General features: G+C 39.8%; 1 protein-coding gene across 2 annotated transcripts in view; it reads left to right on the top strand.

Moving 5' to 3' along the window:
* Positions 1–25088, top strand: part of SLC4A4 (solute carrier family 4 member 4) — a 496548-nt gene that overhangs the window by 6100 nt on the left and 465360 nt on the right. Inside the window, exons 1-2 of one of the 2 annotated variants that reach the window (XM_037728902.1) lie at positions 13982–14259; positions 20284–20346. In XM_037728902.1, coding sequence (XP_037584830.1) covers positions 20333–20346 — 14 coding nt within the window. In that variant the 5' untranslated portion in view covers positions 13982–14259; positions 20284–20332. Of the gene's footprint in view, positions 1–13981; positions 14260–20283; positions 20347–25088 lie in introns of those variants that run through there. The other variant, XM_037728903.1, reaches the window with a different exon arrangement.

Genomic DNA, 25088 nt, shown 5'->3' with positions numbered 1-25088 from the left:
TCAATACCATCAGACTCTCAGGCATAACCTACTCCCAAAGATAACCACTACTCTGATTTTCATCACCATACATTAGTTTTGTCAGGTCAGCCTTTTTTTTTTTTTTTTTTTTGAGACAGTGTCTTGTCATCCAGGCTAGAGTGGTTGGATCACCGCTCACTGTGACCTGCAACCTCTGCCTTTCAGTCTCAAGTGATCCTCCCACCTCAGCCTCCCGAGTAGCTGAGACTACAGGTGTGTACCACCACACCATGCCCACCTAATTTTTTGTGTTTTTTGTAGACATGAGGGGGGTCTCCCCATGTTGCCCAGGCTGGTCTCAAATTCCTGGGCTCAAGTGATCCACCTGCCTTGGCCTCCCAAAGTGTTGGGATTACAGGTGTGTGCCACAGCTCGGCCTGGAGCAGCCATTTTTAGCAGTGCCTTTCACACAAAACATCATGTATGGCAGTGACTGATACAAACTTTGTGAACTGGGAGTAAGTTCAATCTCTTGTCATGACATGCATGGCAGTTGTGATGTGTTTTCTGCATCCCAAAGATAGAAATTCCCAACTGGTTTCATTCAGTTACACATTTGTTAGAGGGCAGACTGTTTCCCTTAAGTGTTGATTTCCACGTAAGATGTCCAAGCTTCCCACACATTAAGACACACTCTGTCTTCAGGAGGCACTTTGTCGGGATGTCCAGTTTTACTGGATGGCTCATCTGCACAGGCAGAGCATCCGTGTATGTGGCCCACGTTGAAGAATAACTCATCAGTAAGTCCTTTTCTCTCCTCAGCTGGACATTTCTCCCCTCCCCACTTTGAATGGGCCCTCAGTTCTGAACCCCATGAAGGTGTGTTTTCCATCTCTACTTACCCTTTATCTCAACTCGGGGCTTATGTACTCACTGGGAACAAAAACAGCTCAAAGTTTTGCGGGTTTTTGAGTCTCTGTTTCTGGTATATATAGACATATACATATATAAGATCAGTTATGATGTGACCCCACTCCACGTCTCTAGCCTCAACTCCCTTTGCTTTCTTTCTAATCACTTTCCCCATGATCAAAGCATATCAAGCATGCTGTTGTTTTCATACCCTGCAAAAGCTATTTTTTGTTCCTGGAGTGCCTCAGGACCCAGCTAATTTCTACTAATTTCTACTTTACTTTCAAGATCCATTTCAAGAGTTCCTTTTTTTTTTTTTTTGGAGACGGAGTTTCGCTTTTGTTACCCAGGCTGGAGTGCAATGGCGCGATCTCGGCTCACCGCAACCTCCGCCTCCTGGGTTCAGGCAATTCTCCTGCCTCAGCCTCCTGAGTAGCTGGGATTACAGGCACACACCACCATGCCCAGCTAATTTTTTGTATTTTTAGTAGAGACGGGGTTTCACCATGCTGACCAGGATGGTCTCGATCTCTTGACCTCGTGATCCACCCGCCTCGGCCTCCCAAAGTGCTGGGATTACAGGCTTGAGCCACCGCGCCTGGCTCAAGAGTTCCTTTCTTGATGAAGTCTGCTCCTACGTCCCCAGGCAATTGGTTGCTCTCTTCAATATTACGGCAAAATATTTGGTTCACATCTGTTATTGCCATTATCACTCTGCTTTATATTAGTTGTTTAGTTTCTACACTTCCCTGTTAAGCTAGAGTACAAGTTTTTTTAAATTAAATTAAATTTAAGTTTTTAAAAAATTGAATTTAAAGTTCTGGGATACATGTATAGGACGTGCAGGTTAGTTACATAGGTAAACATGTGCCATGGTGGTTTGCTGCGCCTATCAACCCATCACCTAGGTATTAAGCCCCGCATGCATTAGCTGTTTATCCTGATGCTGACCCTCCCCCTGTCCCCACAACAGGCCCCAGTGTGTGTTATTCCCCTCCCTGTGTCCATGTGTTCTCATTGTTTGGCTTCTACATACAAGTGAGAACATGTGGTGTTTGGTTTTCTGTTTTTATGTTAGCTTGCTGAGGATAATGGCTTCCAGCTCCATCTATGTCCCTGCAAAGGACATGATCTTGTTTTTTTTCATGGTTGCATAGTATTCCATGGTGTATATGTACCACAGTTTCTTTATCTGGAGGCTAGACCACACATTCTTTGAAAGCATGGAACTAACCTTAGTGCCATTATCCCCGGTGACTAGCATAATGCCTTATGGTATAGTTTAGTATAGCCAGTCTGTTTGGATTTGCGAGTGCACTAGCTGTGAGTTATCTATGATTCAATAGATTGAGTTAGTAACAAGAAGCCTAAGCATTTGGCTGGGCATGGTGGCTCACACCTCCCAGCACTTTGGGAGGCCAAGGCAGGTGGATAACTTGAGGCCAGGAGTTGGAGACCAGCCTGGCCAACATGGCGAAACCATGTCTCTACAAAAAATACAAAAATTAGCTGGGCCTGTGGTGTATGCCTGTAGTCCCAGCTACTTGGGAGGCTGAGGCAGAGAATCTCTTGCACCCAGGAGGTGGAATTTGCAGTGAGCCAAGATCACACCAGTGCACTCTAGCCTCCTAGACAGAGTGAGACTCTGTCTCAAAAAAAGAAAAACAGCCTATGTCTTTTTTGGATATTCTTTTAGCTTGCTGTAATAGTCTCAATTAAGCCCTGTACTTGGGAAATTTACGGGAATTAAAAAGTGCTTTCAAATAATAAAAGCTGGTTAAAAACCACACAATAGAAAATAAAATGTCTGCCTTGAGCCCATCGATCTTTGCCCATCCTTTAACTGTTCTCATTCCTTGGGGGTTTGTCCTTTGCTGTCTCTCTCTCTCTCTCTCTTTTTTTAATTTTACCTATTCTTCCTGTGACTATTTGTGTATATAATACATATTCTCTTTTTCTTTCTTCTAAAGAGAACTGTTACATTTTTCAGGGCAGGCATGTACATAGATAAAATACTTACCTCTCCAGATTTCCTTACAGATAAAGGTAGTCATGTAACCAATTCTGGCTAAAGAGATGAAAGGAAGATATCTGGGAGAGTAATCTTTAACAAAATCTTACAAGAATTAGACTTTTTACTTTTCTGCCTTTCTATTTTTCTGGAGCATGGACATAGTGGCCAAAGGTACATTCTCAATCTTGTATCCCTGAGGACTAAAACAAATAAACAAACAACAACAATAAAACAAACAAACACATGTGAAAGATGACAGAGCAGGTAAAAAAAACCAGAAATCATTTCCTTAATAACACTCTTGACAGTCTGCACTGGCTTTGGTACAGCTATTTCTGAGTTTCTTGTTACATGAGAAAATCATTTTCTTGTTAAGCTGCTGTTTATAGGGTTTTCTGTTATTTACAGCTGTTTGCATTTCTCTCAGATATTTCCCAAATCCAGAGCTTGATTGAGACCATTAGAGACCATAGACACTGAAAAGATTAGTTATTAAAACCAGTTTTTCTCAACATCTCCATGTCACTTTATCCTTATTTTATATGCTAACAACCCCAGAAGCACTGGTTGAAAAATGTTTAGCTTCTATTCTTTCTTTAGAGAGTTATTTACAACTACTTTAAGCTAGATTGGTAATTGTTAACCTCCCTGAGTTCCCACCCAAAGATGTGTTTCTGAACACTTCTTTTTCTAAAAGTATAACATTTAATTTAATTTTCTTAATGAATAAAATTAGTTTTTTTAGAGTTGATATTACCGTTTCCAAGTGTCTCAATGGGGATGCTGTAAGAATAGAAATGGGAGGCCGGGCGCGGTGGCTCAAGCCTGTAATCCCAGCACTTTGGGAGGCCGAGGCGGGTGGATCACAAGGTCAAGAGATCGAGACCATCCTGGTCAACATGGTGAAACCCTGTCTCTACTAAAAATACAAAAAATTAGCTGGGCATGGTGGCGTGTGCCTGAAATCCCAGCTACTCAGGAGGCTGAGGCAGGAGAATTGCCTGAACGCAGGAGGTGGAGGTTGCGGTGAGCCGAGATCACGCTATTGCACTCCAGCCTGGGTAACAAGAGCGAAACTCCGTCTCAAAAAAAAAAAAAAAAAAAAAAAAAAAAAAAAAAAAAAAAAAAAAAAAAAAAAAAAAAAAAAAGAATAGAAATGGGAACCAGCTATTTCAGGATTTCCATTCTCACAAATAACCCTGCCTGTCATTGGGTTAGGCTACAGGTCAAAGAATCAGAAGAGTTTCTCATTTATTTGTTCTACACATTTATGTTTGTCTCTCCTTCACTATTGTTTCTTAGAGTCTAGAAAACTGAGTTGCAGCTAGAAGATACTTATTTGTTGACTGACTGACTGACTGAATCAATGAATGACCTTACTAGTGTAAACAGTAACCCAGTGGACTCCTGTGGACTCCTGTGTATCAGTCAGTATAGGTTAGGTGATGCTACAGTAACAAACTACAAAGTTTTAGTGGCTTCATAAAACAAAAGTTAATTTCTCAATTATATTATATTCCAATATCGATTACTTTGGGGGGCTCTGTTTATTATACATTTTGAGTTACTTAGACAGACACTCAAAATGAAGGAGCCTTTACCTTGTCAGTTGTGTCTACAGTTGCCAATATGGGAAAGGGGATATTGTGACTTTGTACATTGGTTCTTAAAAGCTTCTTGATCAAAGAGATGTACAACACTTTCATATTTTATTGGCCAAAGTCGATTGCCAGTCTCCAGCTGATAGGGAAACGAAATATCATTCTGTGCCCAAATGAAGAAGTAGAACATTTAAATAGATATAATGATTAAATATGATCAATAAAAAATTAGAGAAACTGATTTGCAAATTCTGTTTCTGGCAACATAGTGGGCTAGAAATCTGATTTGTTCATTCTATTGAGAAGCAACTAAAAATTCTTGTTTGAATATAAAACAATTCTCAAGTGCTTCCACAAGCACAAAAGAAAATGAGGACACTTATATCAGAGAATGAGTGAAGATGAACCTAGAGATGTAACTGCAGTGGAAACTGCCTTTTGAACCTTGTTGCTAAGTAGAGTGGGAGGCTAGGGCCGCAATTCTAGTATGGAACCCAAATCTGCATGAAAAAATACTGTCAGGTTTGTGAATAGCAGCATTCTGTTGCATCTGTTTCTTGGTAAGCTTCAGAAATTCAAGAGTTAGGTAAAGCCTGGAAAAGTTCAACCTTCAAAAATAAGCCTTGGCTGGGTGTGGTGGTTCACACCTGTCATCCCCGCACTTTGGGTTGTCAAGGTGGGTGGATCACTTGAGGCAGAGTTGGAGACCAGCCTGGCCAACATGGCGACACCCCATCTCTACTAAAAATACAAAAGTTACCCAGGCATGGTTTCACACTCCTGTAGTCCCAGCTACTCGGGAGGCCGAGGCAGAGAATTGCTTGAGCCCGGGAGGTGGAAGTTGCAGTGAGCTGAGATCACACCGCTGCACCCGCTAAGTGTGGTGGCGACAGAGCATAGCCTGGCCGACAGAGCGAGAATGTCTAAAAAAAAAGGAAAAAAGAAAAAAAATATCTGTTTTGCTTCTAATATGATTCAATAGGAAGATCTAAGACCAGAATCGAGATTCCTTGTTTTTATCTAGTAATTTAAGAAATATATTTCCTTGGTTTCCATAGTGTGGGGCTATCGATAAAGATATTAACAAACATCTGGTACTTTTAAAGTATTACAGTATTTTTGATTCTTTTGAGTAGGCATAACATACGTACAGCACAAAATTCAAATCTATACATGAATATAATTGAAAATTAGTTTATTTTTTCATTCTCTGGTCTGAGTTCCCTTCCCAGAGGCAATCATTGCTACTAGCTTCTTAAGTTATCCTTTCAGAGATGTTTGAGCATGTGTTTGTGCAATTCTTTTTAAAAATCTCACAAATGGTAGCATACTAAGTTGACTATTTCTTCATTTATCTAACTCTCTTATCTTGAAGAGTGTTTCATATCAATACATACAGATTTGCCTGATTCTTGGAAGGTTGCATGTGATTCCATTATATAGATGTATCCCAATTGTTCTAATATTTTGATATTTCAGATAATGCTGCATAAATATCCTTGTACATATCTTTTTCCTATGTGTCAATAGATGTATGAAATAAATTCCTAGAAGTGGAATTTCTACATCAAAGACACGTATACTTGAAAATCACTTTCAACAGGTCTGGCACCAAGTTTTACTTCTACCAGCAAAGCCTGAAGGTTTCTTTTTCTCTATGTTGCAAAAATATTTCCTTTAATTTTGCTTTTTGCCATGTGAAATTTTAAAATTTTTATGTATTTGAATTGATGAGTTTTCCCTAGTTTCAATCTTTTGTATAATGCTTAGTAAGGTTTTCCCTCCCCTGAGTCTATTTAAAAATGGTTTCCTATTTCTAGTGCTTTATGTTATGTTTCTGTTTTTACATTTAAAATTTTATGTGCTAACAATTAATTTTGGTGTAAAGGATATGACATTAAAATTTGTGTAGATGGCTAACCTAGTTGTTCCCAAACCACACACTTACTAATCCACCTTCTCCTCCACTGATGTGCAAAGCCATGTTTAGTCATATATTAAATGAGGCCACCTGCCTTGGCCTCCCAAAATGTTGGGATTATAGGCATGAGCCACAGAGCACAGCATTTTTTTTGTATTTTTAAACTGGTTGTTGATTGTATTAGTACATAGAAAGGCAATTAATGTTTGTATGTTAACTTTGTAACCAAATATACTAAATTGTTTAGTATATTTATGTCTATTGCTAGACTTCCTATTCTGTTTCATTCAGCAGTCTATTACCCTTCAGTGGTACCACACTATTTTAATTAGTGAAGCTTCAAAACTAAAATAAAAATGATAGGCTTGGTCTTCTCTTATTATTAGCTTTTTATTTTTTTAAAGCTTTCCAGCCTTATGGCTTTTTTATTTTCTTTCCATATGCGCTTTAGATACAGTTTGCTATTTTTCTAACAAAAATTATGTTGGTATTTTTATTGGGATTGCATTACATTTTATAGCTTTAAGGAGAGAATTGCTGTCTTCATGATGTTGAATGTTTCTAATCATGAACCTAATATTTTTTTTCTTTTTTTTTTTTGCTATTGTAAATGGGGTTTTATCTTCCTTTGTATTTTTATTTTTATTTTTTGAGATAGGTGTCTAGCTCTGTTGCACAGGTTGGAGTGCAGTGATTGTGGCATGCTCTAACCTCTGCCTCTTGGGCTTAAGCGATCTTTCCACCTCAGCCTTCTGAGTAGCTGGGACTAAAGGTGCATGCCAATAGGCCCAGTTAATTTTTGTATCATTATTATTTTGTAGAGATGGGGTTTTGCCTATGTTGTCCAGGCTGGTTTAGAACTCCTGGACTCAAGGGATCCACCTGTCTTGGCCTCCCAAAGTGTTGGGATTACAGGCATGAGCCACAGTGCCCAGCATTTTTTTGTATTTTTAAGCTGGTTGTTCATTGTATTAATACATATGAAAGCAATTTATGTTTGTATATTAACTTTGTACCAGTCAATTGCTGAATTCTTTTAGTTGCAATTGAGTTTTTCCCTTTAAGCTTAAGCAGTTGATAGATCATCTATACATTATGAAGTTTATCTCCTACTTTGCTATTTTTATACCTAATTTGTTTTATTGACCAGTTTCATTGGCTACTATCTTTTCCAAACAATGTTAGATAATAATGGTGAGAATGGTCATAGTTGAGCTAACACATTTAAATTTGTTTATCAAGAAGGTGATAAAATATGCTTCCTTAAAACCACCCTAGAGAGTATGTTTTTAGAAAGGAAGCAAAGTCAAAACACTCTCTGAAAGGGTGCTTCATATGCTTGATTCTTTCAAGTATTCTGTTCAAATGTACCTTTTCAGTGAAACTTTCCTAGGCCATTTATTTAAAAGTGCAACCCCCCACCCCTTAACCTATCCTGGTTCATTTTTCTCTGTAGCATTTATCACTGCTTCGCAAACTATATTTCACATATTATTTTTATAATGTATATTTCCCTCCTCTGGAATGTAAGGTCCAATAGAGCAGGAATTTTACCCCCTTTTTGGTACTGCTGTCTCTCCAGCACCTAGAACAGTACCTACACGTAAAAAAAAAAAAAAAAAAAAAGCTGCATAAAAACTTGATGGATGGAATTTCCGCAGAAAATCCAGACAAGGCTGGGCATGGTGATTCACACCTGTAAAATCCCAGCATTTTGGGAGGCCGAGGTGGACTGACTGCTTGAGCTCAGGAGTTCAAGATCAGTCTGGGTAACATGACAAAACCCGGTCTCTCCAAAAAATACAAAAATTAATTTGGCGTGGTAGTATGTGCCGGTAGTCCCAGCTACTTGGAAGGCTGAGGTGGAAGGATCACTTGAGCCCGGAAGGCAGAGGTTAAAATGAGCCAAGATTGTGCCACTGCACCCCAGCCTGGGCGACAGAGCCAGATCCTGTCTCAGAAAGAAAAAAAAAAGAAAAAAGAAAATCCAGGAAAGGTGCTACCGTAGAGAGATTTGCTTACCTCTACTTGGATGTCAGTATAGGAATAGGAATTAATTACCTGAAAAACTTGATGGAGCTTTAAAAAGTTTCATGACATCATGTATTTCTCTTACTCTCTCTGTTTCTCCATAGTGATAAATAATGAGAATCTTCAAATCCCAGTGGGTCTGGGAAGATAAGAATCCATGTGTTGGTAGCTGTAGGGAGGAGAATAGGCTGAGATTTGAGGTTACACCAGCCAGAGTTCCCATATCTCCCTGACATCTATTTTGAAGAAAAAATATTTTTCATCTGTTTTGCAGAAATGACCACCAAAGTATTTTACTAGAAATAGAATTCACCAGGAGAACTTGAGCTCCATAAAACAACCTTCATTAGTGTTCAAAACAGATGTTCCTTTCTTTGTACCTAATTCACCATTATAATTAAACACAGGTCTTTCCAAAAAGCAGTGAAAAAGTTGAAGGGATTTAGGTCTAGGACGTAGCCATGATTATTAAGAAAAAGAAAGGGAGGGAGGGAGGGGAGAGGAAAGGAAGAAAGGAGAAAAGGAAGAAGAGAAAGTAAGGAAGAAGGGGAAGAGGGAGAAGGGAAAGAGAGAGGGAAGGAAACAAGCAAAAAGAAAACAGAAAAGAAAATAAAGGTTAGGAGTTTTAAACAAAGTAGTTTGTGAAATTGTGTGCAAATTCCGTTGGAAAATTGTCCTGGTGGCCTCAATGTGTGAAAATGAGTTGCTCAGCAGGGACTGCTAAAAATACAGCGACCAGGAAGATGAATTACTTCACACTGGCACATTTGCTTGGCTAGTGCTTGATCATTTGTTTGTTCTGACTTCTACTTCGGGTACAGTGTCAGTGCCTCTCCTTAAACTTTGCTCATTAGAGTAAAAGAATTAAGTTGAACCCGGAGGACATGTAACAAGGCTTAATTCAGAAGCAAAAATTGGGGATCTCTAGCTCGGAGACACACTTCACATTTGCGCTATTATTAGCACCAGGATTAGGCTGAATTTAGACTAGCATTTTTATTGCACCTGATGGGAAAATAGGAGGTTACTGCATTTAGACTGAAGGAAATCACGAATGTCAGCCTACTATTAACAGTGTTTCAGATAAAAATCGCAAGAACCCATGTTACAATCCTAAAGTGGGTTTCAAAGCAGCGCGTTGTTCATCAGTCTCTTCCTTCCTTGGTATTGTGATTTCTGTTAAAGTATTTCTTTCTTTGCTTCCACTTCATCCCAGATGGACATAAGGGACTGTCTTTTTCAGTGAGTCAAAGGAAATGTAATCCTATCTTTTGTCTCCTGCGTCAATCAGGGAAAAGACAAGAGCCCTTCCCATGCTCTGTAAGATGCTTCGTGATCTCCAGCTTCACTTCTCACTACCTTCCTTCCTGCTCTGCAGTTCCTTGAACATGCCAAGCCCACCCTTGTCCCAGGAACTTTGCCCTTGCTATTCACTCTGCCTGGGATGTTTCCCCCAGATCTCTTCATTCAGGTCTCCACTCAAATGTCTTGGCTGACTACCCAATCTAAAAGAATAATCCCGTCGACCTGCCACTGTTTCCCCTGATCCCTCTTACCCTACTTCATGTTTGTTTACTGTTTTTATCACCACCTGACAAATTATATTTTTGTTTATTTGTTTATAATCTGTCTTCATCATCTACAGGGTGAACTCCACTGAGGACAAAACGAAGCCCTCAGTGCCTAGAATGTGTTCTCAGTCTCGAGAATGTTGCCTGGAAAATGAAGCAGATGCTTGATGAATATTGTTGAATGAATGAAAGAATCTACTTTTGTCTGTAATCCCAGTACTTTGGAAGGCCAAGTCAGGCAGATCACCGAAGGCCAGAAGTTCAAGATCAGCCTGGCCAACATAGTGAAACCCTGTCTCTACTAAAAATACCCCAAAATTAGCTGGCGTGGTGTTGCGTGCCTGTAATCCTAGCTACTTGGGAGGCTGAGGCAGGAGAATCACTTAAATCCAGGAGACAGAGGTTGCAGTGAGCCAAGATCAACTACTACACTCTAGCCTGGGCAATGAAGCCAGACTTTATCTTAAAAAAAAAAAAAAAAAGGGCTTTAATCCTGGGCACTTCAATGTGCAGGTTTACTTCTTTGGGTTTCCTGCAGTGTACTTAATTCTTCTATGGGAATATATTTCTCATTTAGCATTAAAAGCCATCTGTTTTTGCAAAATGTTTTATAAATATGAACTTTAAAAAATAAGGCCAGGCACAGTGACTGACACCTGTAATCCCAGCACTTTGGGTGGTTGAGGTGGGTGGATCCTTTGAATGCAGGAGTTGGAGACCAGCCTGGGCAACATGGCAAAACCTCGTTTTTACAAATAATACAAAAATTAGCCTGGCATGGTGGAGTAGGCCTGTAGTCCCAGCTTCTCAGGAGGTTGAGATGGGAGGATTGCTTGTGCATGGGAGGCAGAGGTTGCAGTGAGCTGTGATTGCACCACTGCACTCCAGCATGGGCAACAGAGTGAGACCCTGTCTCAAAAACAAGAAACAAACATATATATGTGTAAAAACACATATATATGTGTAAAACACATACATATATGTAAAAATACATATACATACATATATACATAATAAAATATGTAGGAAGGTTATGTTTGAAATTGGTTAATGAAAAAGGAGGGTCCTGGATTTTTCAGAGTATGTCCCGTGGTTTTTTTTTTTTTTTTTTTTTGAGATGGAGTCTGGCTCTGTCACCTAGGCTACAGTGCAGTGACAAGATCTCAGCTCACTGCAACCTCTGCGTCCTGAGTTCAAGTAATTCTCCTGCCTCAGCCTCCTGAATAGCTGGGATTACAGATGTCCACCCCCACACCCAGCTAATTTTTGTATTTTTAGTAGAGACAGGATTTCACCATGTTGGCCAGGCTGGTCTCAATTCCTGACCTCAGGTGATTCCCCCGCCTCGGCCTCCCAAAGTGGTGGGATTACAGGAGTGAGCCACTGTGCCCGGCCCAGAGTATGTACTTTTAATATTGGTTTATCTTGTTCTATCTATCACACTCTATGTTAGGCAGACACAGATAAAGACCCAAAGAAGATATTTATTCAATTCATCATTATCCAGGCTAATGAACCAGCCACTTGCTATACCCATTTTGCCTGTGTTTGTTTTTTACATTTTCCGTGAGTTAGAGAGGATCAATATTTTGGCTGAAAAAGTTTGGCTATAGGCTCTCTAAGATGAAAAAAGTAAATAAGAAATAATGAGCATTGCAGCAGATGGTTTTGTTTTCTATTCTGCTTAATGATGCCTAAGAATTTGAAAGTAAGATTTGCTACAGATCACCGTTTCTATTTCTCCTCCTACTGCACTCCCCTAGTTCCTTCCAACAAAAACACACTTTTAAGAGTTTTCCATACATCAACAGGCAAAGCCATGTCTGTCTAGCAAATACACCTAATGACTAACTATACATTATTTAGAAAACTCAGTGAAAATATATTTATTTAATCAAGTGTGAGTCTCAGGAAAATATATGTTCAGATAGGATCAGTCTTCTTTTCATCTCATTACTTGCAAAAAATCTTGATAAGTAAAGATGGAATTCTAGAAACTATTAAAAAAACATATTCTGTGTAGAAAAGATAGCATGAGAAAAGAATTGGGTGTAGGAGTGCTATGGTCTCATGAAGGAGTTCTAGAGGTTAACCAACACATCGTGGGCCCTCAAAATGCATCAGACCATCTTTGAATGTACAATTAGCATTCATTCATTCATTATTTATTTATTTACTAGACATTAGATCAATGCCCACTAGGTGACAGGATTTTTTTCTTTCCCACATAAAAATATAAAGTTGAATAATAGATCCCTACCCTTTAGTGGTGCATAGCCCTTTTAGGAAGACACATGTACGTCAATCAGTAAGTGTAATGAGTTAATTAGAAGGCCATGCAAGGTGTAGGGGAAGTGGTAGAGTTTGTTCTGAGAAGGGAATTATCAATTCAAGCAGGTTGGAGTTTGTCTGAGAGGAGCGTGGGGTGTAGAAACTTGGAAAGGCTTGAATAAGATATCTTGCATAGATTAAGAGTTGGAATGATTTTTAAAAAATTGATTAATGCAACAAAAGAAAAAATAGCCACATTGAATATCAAATTTTAAGATGTTTGTGCTTCAATTTGGGGGCACACTGAGGCCTTCTTCACTCAGCTCATACTCATTCTAGCTTCCGTAGAACCCCATCTGGGTGCTAGAAAGTGCTTGGTGGTAAAACCCTAAGGAGATATTTTCATGAAAATCTCTGGCACATTAGGAGAATAAACCATTTTGCTGGTTTGGGGTTTGTATAGCAGTTTTTGTTTGTTTTTTTGAGACGGAGTCTCACTCTGTGACCCAGGCTGGAGTGCAGTAGTGTGATCTTGGCTTACTGTAACCTCTGCCTCCAGGGTTCAAACAATTCTCCTGCCTCAGCCACCCGAGTAGCTGGGATTACAGGCAGGCACCACCATGCCTGGTTAATTTTTGTGTTTTTAGTAGAGATGGCGTTTCACTATGTTGGTCACACTAGTCTTGAACTCCTGACCTCAAGTGATCTGCCTGCTTCAGCCTCCCAAATTGCTGGGATTACATGCGTGAGCTACTGCATCTAGCCTTGTGTAACAGTTTAACATTGAAGTCATGAATAGTTACTGCCTGCTTTGGTGAAATTGTGGCATGCCTCTGGGTGCTTCTCTGGCAAGGCTATAGATCATCATTACCCATGAGACACCTCCTAGGAAGAGGGCGTTTGGGGTCTTGCAATGGTGAGGCATTCCTGTCACAAGCCTATTACCTGCCCAAAGCAGGGGAAACATGAGGCATTAGCCAAATGACCTGCAAGTATCATCAAACCTTCAAGTACTATGATTATAGGACTCAAATTTCACCAAAAAGAAGTGCTGTGGGCCTGGTGCAGTGGCTCACGCCTATAATCCCAGCACTTTGAGAGGCTGAGGCAGGAGGATTACTTAAGCCCAGGAGTTTGAAAACAGCCTGGGCAACATGGCAAGATCCTAGCTCTCTAAAAATACAAACAATTAGCTGGGCATGGTGGCACATGCCTATAGTCCCAGCCACTGGGAAGGCTGTGGTGGGAGGATCACTTGAGCCTGGAAGGTCGAGGCTGCAGTGAGCAGTGGCTGTGCCATTACACCCTAGCTGGTGATAGAATGAAACCCTGTCTCAAAGGAAAAAAAAAAAAAAAAGAAACGTGCTATCATTTGCTCATAGAGTCCAGGCTGCCAGCAAGTCATCATTTGTCACTGTCTGGAGACAGACTTCCCTGTGAGTATGGTTTAAGTGTATGATGAAAGCAGTAAGAAGGTGTGAAGTATAAGGACTTGGGCTGTGTCCCCCGCAATAGAGAAATGCTGGCAAACAGTTCTGCCTGTGTGCTGCCAGCGATGCCCCTCTCTGGAGGGATTAATATATTGATCAGCCCTCTGGAGGGTTGTGACCTCCCCAGTGGAGGAAGTCTAGCTAATCCCTTAGTTAATCTGACAGCAGGTCTGAAAGGATCCTGTTGCCAGGAATGGAAGGCACTTGTTACCTTGACAGCAGGAGTGCAGCATGTGAGCGTCTCTCCTCGTCCCCATGTGATCTGTCACTGCGACACTATGTGTTTATACCTGTGCAAGACTACGGAAGGTAGAGACTGCCCGCGAGTGTCCCATATGCCCTCTCCTGGAGGCAGGGCTCGGCCCACTGGGGTGAGCGTGCACTCTCTCTTTGCTGTAATCCTAGACGTCAACTGATGGAACCCTTTAAGCCAGAGGTAGATCTCTCAGGGAAGACAGCATAATTCCTGATATGGGCAAAGTGCTGGGTAAGTAAGAGAGCCTGCACTTTCAACAAACCAATTGGTTAAAATTCTTCTCAACATAGGGCATATGTAAAACGATGAGTGTTTTCCCCTTCCAAGTGGCCATAAATGTTACTGGACAATTGTCAACATCACATCACAGTGGTCTCAGGTGTTTTCCCTGTCTCTGCCTTTCTCACTTTGATGATTTTTGTCTTTCTTCATATATTCAAATACTTTGTGAACTGGGGATTGCTTGTGCCAATGGGCTTGGAAGTGTTCTGGGGTGAGCTGTGAGCCCTTTCAGACTCGAGGCCGACTCTGGTGACTGTGACTGCCCAGCTCCTCCTTTCACCTGCATTTGTAAGCCCACTAGTCTCTGCTTTAGGTATGCTGTAACCTCATCTCTTATACTTTCATTCTGCAGACTAAAATTCTAGCTGTTACACAGTTCCATTTAAAACAGGCTCAGGTATTCATGTTTATCATTGTTGGTACATGAAGATATTCTTACACAAAATATTTGTAAGTGGAAACATTTAATGAGCTGCAGTTTCTTGCTCCACCTATCCCCCTGCTTCCTTCCTTTACTAAAACTCCTCTTAGATTCTGTATCTTAGAGAAAGGCAAAAATATCAGGAAGAAAAATCTAATTCAAACTTGTGTTTTATTTTATTATATTATATGTTTTTCCTCTGAAGCAAAAAGTGTTTCGCAAACAAGTCATCTTTCACAGCAGCAAGTTACTGTGACTTGAACATCTCTGCCTTTCCCACCCTGAGAGCACAAAAGCATTCACATCTTAATGGCTCTGCATCCTAGCTACCCATTATGGTTCTTTGTGGAGTTCCTCTCCTCCCTATGTTTGTGGAAATTCCCGCACAAGTTGTTTTTCATCTATTCACCACTGAGCTTCCCAAACTGCATTGCCACAGATGCCAAAGCTGGAACTCTGCTGTTGCTAAAGAAGTCCTGCTGCAGATCCCAGTGAAAGATGTGATGCTGCCACGCTGGTCCCACTGCTGCACCACCACCGTGGCTGCCTTGGGGTAGTTCTTATCTCAAGCACCTCAGCCAATGATGCTTTTGCAAAGTGAAAAAAGGAATGCTTCCTTGCTCTATGTTACAGGGATGACAGAGGGTTCTAGAACAAGGTTAGTTATCCCTAAAGCACAATGAGTAACATCTCAGGGTGCTTTATTCTGAATTAAACTGCACTGGTCTTGCTGCAGCCAGAACTACCACTTGCAACTAATCTAGTTGGAACTCTGGTGTTGTAAAGGACTTTGCTACCACTGGCACCTTCTCATTTGGGATTCCTGATAATGCCTTGGCCGATTCTGGTTTTGAAAACAAAAATAGAATGTTTCTTTCTTTGGTTTTGGGAGTGGTGGGAAGGCTGTGACCAAAAGTTTCTAGTTGTGAGACAGCTGTTAATTGATATACACAGGGCTCAAATACACGGCTGGAATGCCTGGGTCCCCAGTGGTTCTGCTATTAGCTGCTAAATTCACTGCCTTTCAACCCTTAGGTTCTTTTACTAAAGGTACTATACCAAATACCTTGCTCCTTTTGGCAAATTTTCTGTTGTCTCTCTTTATATCTTATTTACTTTACTTCCTTCAATTAACTAGTTGTATATATGTTAAACCTAATTGAGGTCAGGATTTACTTATCTTCCCAGGAGCGTCTGTAGTATCTAGCAATTCAGTTTATTCCAGTAGATTCTGTATTATAGGGATGAAAGCTGATGGGTTCTCTTATTCTCCCTAACTTGGATGTATCTGAGTCTCAGCTCCAACCTAGCCAAGGCACTCTGCATTTGCAGCCAGTTATAGTTCAAGTTTCAAACATGTTATTTGCAAATAACTCTCCTCCCACCAGGATAGAACACTCCATCCTCTCACCATCTTCCTTTTTCTTCCTACCCTCAACCTACCCATTACAGTGACATCCTCCCCCTCCCTTGCCTGCCTGCTAGAACAGCCGCCGAAATGCTCCATGATCTTCATGTTTCTCAGTGGTTGACACAGGGAACTCTTCCATCAGTGTCTCATGGGCTTTTCTTTCCTCGGGAAAAGAGTATCTATTTATCTAGATAAAACAATCAGAAAATTAGGTTACGATAAACTATTTCCAACATTGGGGAAACAATAGAGATTAATATAATAATACCGTGTAGCCACCACTTCCATTTAGTAAATGTTAACTTTTTCCTTTTGCTTCAGATTTTTTGAAATCAATACATTACAGATATAGTTACACTGTGTACATGTAACCCCCTAAGTCATCTATTTACTTCTCCCTAGCCTATAAGTCCCTAAGTCCCACAGAAATAATCATTCATTCCTGAAGTAAGGTTTTTTAAATTCCCTTTATTTATTTATTTATTTAGACAGAGTCTAGCTCTGTTGCCCAACCTGGAGTGCAGTGGTGTGATCTCGGCTCACCACAACCTCTGCCTCCCAGGCTCAAACAATTCTCCTGCCTCAGCCTCCTGATTAACTGGGATTACAGGCATACACCTCCATGCATGGATAATTTTTGTATTTTAGTAGAGATAGGGTTTCACCGTGTTGGCCAGTCTGGTCTTGAACTCTTGACCTCAGGTGATCCACCTGCCTCAGCCTCCCAAAATGCTGGGATTACAGGCATGAGCCACCATGCTCAGCTCCCATAAATGTTTTAATGCATTTTTAAGTAAGTGTGTATACCCGAATAATTATACAATATTATTTTATGGGCTTAAAAAAAAGTATATGATATCATTCAGTACATCACATTTTCCAGCTTGTATTTTTTCATTCAAACTTGAGGGTTTTTTTTTTTTTTTTTTTTTTTTTTTTTTTTTGAGATGGAGTCTCGCTCTGTAGCCCAGGCTGGAATGCAGTGGCATGATCTTGGCTCACTGCAACCTCCGCCTCCCAGGTCCCGGTTCAAGCAATTCTCCTACCTCAGCCTCCCAAGTAGCTGGGATTACAGGCATAAGCCACCATGCCCAGCAAATATTTGTATTTTTTAGTAGAAATGGGGTTTCACCATGTTGGCCAGTCTGGTCTTGAACCCCTGACCTCATGATCCGCCCCCCTCACCTCCCAAAGTGCTGAGATTACAGGCATGAGCCACATGCGCCTGGCCCAAACTTAACGTTTTTTAGATTTTTTTCCATATTCATACATTAGATGTAATTCATTCATTTAAACTACTGTAGAGATTATATTTGAGACTATACCCATTTCTCACTTGATGGGCCAAACAGCTACTTTAAATTCCCTTTTTTCCCACTCTTCCAACTCTTGCCTTATTACCTCTGAAAAATTTCATTACTCCTTCCTGATTCTGATTATTAAGGTAAAACAGAAGCTGTCTTACCTTATTTGTCTACAATGTTGAATGAAGTAAACTGATACCCGAAGTGACAGACATGGCAGCTAAAGGAAAAGAACAGATTCCAAAGTTATGAGCCCTGAAATGATGCCCTGAAGATGCTGTAAGTGTTGATATAAGGTTGGTGGAGATGCTGTGCCTGGGACAGCAAGAGCGTGGGGCTCTGGGTTAAGACAACCCAAGCTTGGATTCCAGCTTCATGCTGTTCTCGTTGCTTGAATTTTTCTCTAAACTCTTTAACCTGCCTCTATCTCCCATCTCAAAGTCCTAATGGATAGTTTATGGAGTTGTTTTGAGTGTTAAATGAAATAATTCATTTAGAGCTTGTAGGGCATTGGCTGGCTTGTGGTTAGCATTCTGTTCATCTTTGCTATGGTTATTCACTTAGCTGAATGCAGACACTTCTGTTTTGGTAGTGGGATCTATGTAAGATCTACTGTCTCTTGGCTGGAGCTGTGTGCGTCTCTCTCGGTGTGTGTGTGTGTATGTGTGCATTTATGTGTGTTCAAAGCAAGGATGAGGAGGGACTACCTACACAGCGCTTATAACCTTGAGCCTATATGGAAGACCATCTCACCTCTGCTTCAAAGGCAAGATGGACTTTTTGATGTGTTGAGGATTAGATATTAATTCAGGGAATTGTTCAATATCTTAACATCTTCTAAACATTATTAATAATAAGATGTAAAGATTGCCTTGAAATATAGTCTATAATAATAACTTGAATTATTTCACTACATTAAACATAATTTTAAATGGTCTTTTCATATGTATGTTTCAACTTATCTGCAGCCTCCACAAACCGATTCAACCCTCTATTTAAACCCATCCCAAATGACAGTTTTTATTAAGTAATAAAAATGTATATATGTAGATAAAGGTAGTGAGAAGCTATCAGGTTGGGAAGGGGGAGACTTTGTGGCCTGCAGGATTTTAGTGACTCCGTCTTCATTCTTAGAAAAACTGTTTTGTATTACTGCTCTTCGTAGGCATTATTCAGCCAGACACATACAGATGTTATCCAAAGAAATAAGATTTGTTCTTTGCTAGGAAAAATGCTAAAGGTAGAATGGGAACCTCTTCAGAGTGCCTTTTTCTTCCAAAAGTATTCTGAAGCAATTAGTCAGGGTTATTCAGAGAAAGGCTATTTCAAACAGCTCTATTAAGACAAAATGGGAACTGTGATGATTGTAGCCAGAGACGCAGAGGGAAGTGGGACCAAATAGGGGTACAGAACACAAAGAGAACTCACACAGAAGGACGTTCACGTTGAGGACAGTTTTTTGTTTGTTTTTCTTTCTTTCAAGGGATTCTCTTGCCTCAGCTTCCCAAGTAGCTGGGACTATAGGTGTGTGCTACCACAATCAGCTAATTTTTGTATACTTAGTAGAGATAGTGTTTCACCATGTTAGCCAGCCTGGTCTCGAACTCCTGGCCTCATGTGATCCACCCATCCTGGCCTACCAAAGTTTTGGGATTACAGGCGTGAGCCACCATGCCCTGCCAGGAAATATTTTTAAATGAATCCTGTGAACGAACTGAGAAGGACGTAAATTGGTTAAGTCCCAAATTCTCAGGTAGCCAGCAATGGGTTATGGTCTACTCACAGTCAGCGTTTCTATGGCATTCTGAAAATTTAACTTCTTTGACAGGGACATAAAATAAAAAGGTATCATCTTTGGAAATACTACATGTCCCTGTTAGGACCTGGCTCCTAATACTAGTTTTGTACTCATTTTGCAAAACTGCATATATTCTGCAAAGACAGCCCCCTCTCAAATATAATGGTATCTGTAATAACAACACAACTTTTTAAAAAACTGCATTTGTTCTTTTTTACTGCATTTTTTCCAAATATTAAATCAAGAACTGTACTGGAACTATATTGCCTTACTGAGTAGTAACACTCTGTAAGCCAAGAGTGGCACACAGTAATAAAATGTAGTGGCCATCTTCAAGGGAGTTGTATCCTTTGTGGTATCAAGTACCAGATTATGTGTTACCAGACTAGTAACAGAGTTACTACCCATAGTTACTACTCAGTAACTATGTAACTCGTAAGGCAGTATGAAGATGATTTTTATTAAGGGATGCAAGATAATGTAAACATATAAACAGAAACTGGGACTCTGTTCAGTAAGGATCACTGGACCACAATTTCATTCTGTAACTCATTTTAAGTAGCAGCTTTTCTTATCTTAGAGAACTAAAATTCTATGGTTGATGGATTTCAATAAATTTCTCTTTTTCTATACTTCACCAGGATTCTATTTTTCCTACATTTTCTTATAGAAACTCTTTCACGTTGACAGATATTTAAAAAATGAATGATATTAATATATTTCAAACCCTAGTAAGATATTAGTAGATAAATTTGTAGAAGCTCATAAGGAGAGATTTGTTGAGACAGTTTCCTGTACATTTTCTAGGAAGAAATATTTGATTTTAAGTAAGTATTTTCCTGGTTACTGGGAATTTGCACATCATGTTACATCAACAATAACAGTGCAAAAACCTAAAAACAGAATGCTGAAAACAGAACCTGAAAGGAGGGCAAAAATAAGAGAGTCTTACGTGGGTTTAGGTATCTTGAGGTATCATACTGTCACTGAGTTTTTATATTTGAGATACATCAAGTAATTGTTATTTTTCTTTTTGCAGATACCCACACTTCTGTTATAACCTCCTCTGGCTATAAACCTGAGCACTGATGCTTGACCTATTGTAAGTAAGAAAGTCATATATGGGCTGGGTGTGCGGGCTCACGCCTGTAATGCTAGAACTTTAGGAGGCTGAGGCAGAGTGTGATCACGAGGTCAAGAGATTGAGACTATCCTGGCCAGCATGGCGAAACCCCATCTCTACTAAAAATATAAAAATTAGCTGGGTGTGGTGGCAGGCGCCTGTAGTCTCAGCTACTTGGTAGGCTGAAGCAGGAGAATCACTTGAACCGGGGAGGCGGAGGTTGCAGTGAGCCAAGATTGTGCCACTGCACTCTAAGCACCTGGGATTATAGGTGCCCACAACCACACCTGGCTAAATTTTTGTATTTTTAGTAGAGATGGGGTTTCACCATGTTGGCCAGGCTAGTCTGAAACTCCTGATGGCAGATGATCTGCCTGTCTTGGCTTCTCAAAGTGCTGGGATTACAGATGTGAGCCACTGCACCAGCCTATTTTGACCTCCTTTCTGTCTTTACTTAAAAAATTTTTTAAAAAATCATAAATGGTTAGGGATAGAAAAACCTTTTTGTTCTGAAAGCGAATATTCTGACCTTGTTCTGGATTGATAAGCTGCCTAAGTTTAGCTTTAAACTCCCAGAGCTCTTGCGATACTGGTGGGTACTCAATAAATTGTTGCTATTGTTGTTGTTGATAATATAGGTGAAAAACGAGTAGGGAGGTGCATTTTTCTCCTTTGTGGCTTGATATTAAAATTTTTCTTTTCACACCATTATAGGGACATACCTATTTGTTGGTCTTACAATAGTGGGTCATTTATGCATCCTATTATAATTTGCTCCAAATACAATCGTTTTTATCTTCAAATAGAAACAAATTGGAGAGAAGTAATGAGACACCATTTGGGATTGTTGGCAACTTTAAGTGTTTGAAAAATGAAATCACAAAAGCAGGAGAACAAAAAGCCTCACCCTGGCTGATTAGATGATTTAACCAGCAGTTGGTATTGGCACCAGATCATTAGCCAGACTGTTAAAAAAAAGTGCTAGGGGCTGGAACTCTGTCCTCTGTGGGGAAAAATCTAAAATGTGTCCCTTATTATACCTTTTGGTACACAGATTTCCCTTATGAATTTCTGATTAGAAGAAAATATGGGATACGGAATTGTAAGCCAAGAGGGGCACACAGCCATAAGATGTAGTGGCCACCTTCAAGGGAGTTTTATTCTTTGACGTATCAACTTTTGTGTTATCAGGGTGTCTTGTCCTGCCTGGTTCAAAGCACCCATGGCTCACATACTGATGATCAGAGAGAGAGAGATTCCAGGGAAAATGTATTGGAAAAGTACTTGTAAGAGCTTCTGCAGTGGAGTGGCTTGTACAGATCCTTCTCCAAATATGAAGTAGTGTGCGTCTATTTTTGGTATCACATTATAAATAGGGCTCCTGCTTATTGTGACACAGGAAAAATACTTTCAAGGAGATTTACATTCAGCTCTACCATGTTATAATATTTAAGGCTGCAGTACTTTTATAGATAATGGTAATTTGCTGGTGAGGTTTATTAGCTTTGTCTCAGCTGTTAGTAGATGTAAGGATATGTAGTTAGGGGAAGCTCCAGGATTTTCTCTGACAAATTTTGATGTGTTAACAAGAAATATTAACCACATACAGTATGGTTGATACAGTTCTCTATTCTTTGTTTTGTAAAAAGTATACCATTTCACACTTTTGGGAAATTACCAGAAGCTGGATATTTTGTGTTAAAGTATGTGTGCTGTTCACATGAATCCTCATTGTTCCAGGACAAGAATGGTTTATTTCTTCTCCTGCAGTCTTCAATGAAGCTTCAGAGCCAAGTTCTACATTTTCTAGGGGGCGTCTGTTGATTTTTTGTTATATATATGAAAACTGATGGGTGTGTGTGTGTGTGTGTGTGTGTGTGTGTGTGTGTGTATGAAAACTGATGGATATGTACACATATCCATCAGTTTTCAACTGACAGGCTAAAAGGCATTATTTAATTAGGTGTATTTTTTTAACTTATGGAATTAGACTTCTTTCAAATTGTTGATCAGTAAAACCGTATGTGTTAGTTTTAAACACTATACAACAGGAGCATCCTGTTTAATTAACATCATCTTTTCAGAGAACACTATGTTGAAAAAAAATTCTAAACTTTTCATGGTAAGCATTTGGGATTTGGAAAACTTGAATCTCTTCCCCTACTTCTGTGTGAAACTGTTCTCTACTATTCTTTGGTGAAATGCAGTAGCCAGAAAACTATAAGTAAAACCCTATATCCTAGAAAAGATCAATGGGCAGAGCATTTGATCACGTAATAGCAGAAATGAGTTTCAGGAGGGATGCTACAGGACAGATGGCCCTTCAGGGTCTGCCAAGATGTTCAGAGGCCCCAGGACAGCCACTACAACAAATGGGCTGTGCTCTCCCTGTTTCATGGACAGCACTAGGGTGGTGAATTCTGGTTATTTAGCAAAAGAGTTTGCTCCAGGATTAGGAAAATGTAGGACTTTCTAATTAGCTGCTTCCTGACAATGGCTGGACTTTGTGATCTTTGCATCTGCTGCCTTTTGCTCATTTGCTCAATTGCTCATTGGCTGTATAGGTTCTGTTTAGATGGTATTTGATTTTTGCTGACTTCCCTCCCTTCCTCCCTCCCTCCCTCCTTCCCTCCCTCCCTCCCTCCTTCCCTCCCTCCCTCATGTAATTATTAATACTTCTTCAGTGGCTGATAAGGGCTAGGCACTATGTTCACCAAAAAGATTATGCTGATATATAAATTATGCTGGATACACAATAGTGAACAAGAAAGGCATGGCTCCTGCTGTTATAGAGCTTATGGCCTAGTATGGAGACCAAAAATGAAACTAGTTATGATAATGTATGATGAGGGATATAAAAGAGAAATTGCAGAGTCCTGCAGGTGCACATAGGAGGGGAACCTAAGATAATCTGAAGGTCAGAGAGAGTCTCCTTGGAAGGGATATGTAGTCTGAGACCCAAAGGATGAGTAGAAGTTTGCTAATAAAGATTCCAGACAGAGAAGACAGTGTGAATGAAGTTGTTAACCTGAGAGATATTTTTACATATTTGAGCAATTGGAAGGTAAAGTGGAGAGAATGGTAAAATGGAGGGCCTGGAGGATTTCTGTTTCCTTCTCTCCCTTCCTACACTCTAGGATATAGGCAGGCATGAGGAAGGCCGGGAGAGGGTTTTGGTGGGACAGAGATTTAAATTTCGGCAGGAGGAAGTACTTCCCTGGGAAGAGGGAAGTATGTCTCTGGAAATGCATCACAAGAACAGGGATTGACTGACTCACAAAGGCGAAAAATAAGGTTAGATTAGGGTTAAATTCTCTGCATAGTGTGGCTGGAGAGTAAAGTGAAGAGTAAGCAATTTGGGAATCAATAGAATACAGTAGTAGCTAGGATAACCCAGATGGTATGTATGGAGAAAGGAGAGAAGACCCAAAACAGAACTTCAGAAAACACTGACATTTAGTTGACAGGCAGAGAAGTACTGAAAAGAAGGACAGTTCAGAAAGAGGGGAGAGCTAGGAAATGGGAATCACAGAAGTGAAAGAAAGTGTTTTTCAGGACTGGGGCTTGCCTCGGGCACCAAATTTAAAAAGGCGCCAAAAAAAAACCTCAGTAATTGGCATAAATAATATTTTAATGCAATATTTTAAAAAGTCAAAGTTAATGCAAAAAATCCATGATGAACAAAACATCACATTTTTAAATAAAAATGGGATCAGAATTACTGAATTTTCTTTTTGCTGCAAGTCCCAATATGGCTGATGGGACACTGTGGAATTTATATTTAGAAGTCTTATTTTTCTAAGTTTGATATTTTATTCATCTAGAAAAAAGGAGCAATGAATAATGTTAAATGTGGCTGAGAAGTCTGTCAAGATAAGAACGGAAATGAGTCCATTGGATTTAGGGACAAGGCATTGTCATTGGATCTTTTGTCTACCTTGTTTTAATAAATGGCAATGGAAATTACCTTACTGTCTTTGCAAATGTTATCATCACCTCCATAAAAGCTGAGTTCTTTTATGAATTATGACTATAAAACAAAAATTACATTTTTGTTTAATTTTTATTGTGACAAAATACATACAGCATAAAATTTACTGTGTTAAACTTTTTGTTTGTTTTAGGTTCAGGGTACACGCACAGGTTTGTCATATAGGCAAACTCATGTCATGAGGGTTTATTGTACAGATTGTTTCATCACCCAGGTACGAAGCCTAGTACCCAACAGTGATTTTTTGTGCTCCTTTCCCTCCTCTCATCATGCGCCCCTAAGTAGGCTCCAGTGTCTGTTGTTTCCCTCTTTGTGTGCGTGAGTGCTCATCATTTAGCTCCCACTTATCAGTTAAAACATGTGGTATTTGGTTTTTTGTTCCCGTGTTAGTTTGCTAATGATAATGGCCTCTATATCCATCCATGTTCCTACAGAAGACATGATCTCATTATTTTCTGTTGCTGCCTAGTATTCCATGGGGCATATATACCACATTTTTTCTATCCACCTGTTACTGATGTGCATTTAGGTTGATTCCATGTCTTTGCTACTATGAATAGTGCTGCAATAAACATTTACATATGTGTGTCTTTATGGTAAAACGATTTGTATTTCTCTGGTTATATACCCAGTGATGAGATTGCTGGGTTGAATGGCAGTTATTTTTAGCTTTTTAAGGAATCACCACACTGCTTTCCACAATAGTTGAACTAATTTACTCTCCCACTAA

The sequence above is a fragment of the Cebus imitator genome, unplaced genomic scaffold, assembly GCF_001604975.1.
Source record: "Cebus imitator isolate Cc_AM_T3 unplaced genomic scaffold, Cebus_imitator-1.0 Scaffold283, whole genome shotgun sequence".
Classification (NCBI taxonomy): domain Eukaryota; kingdom Metazoa; phylum Chordata; class Mammalia; order Primates; family Cebidae; genus Cebus; species Cebus imitator.
This window is presented reverse-complemented; position numbering and strand designations above follow the sequence as displayed.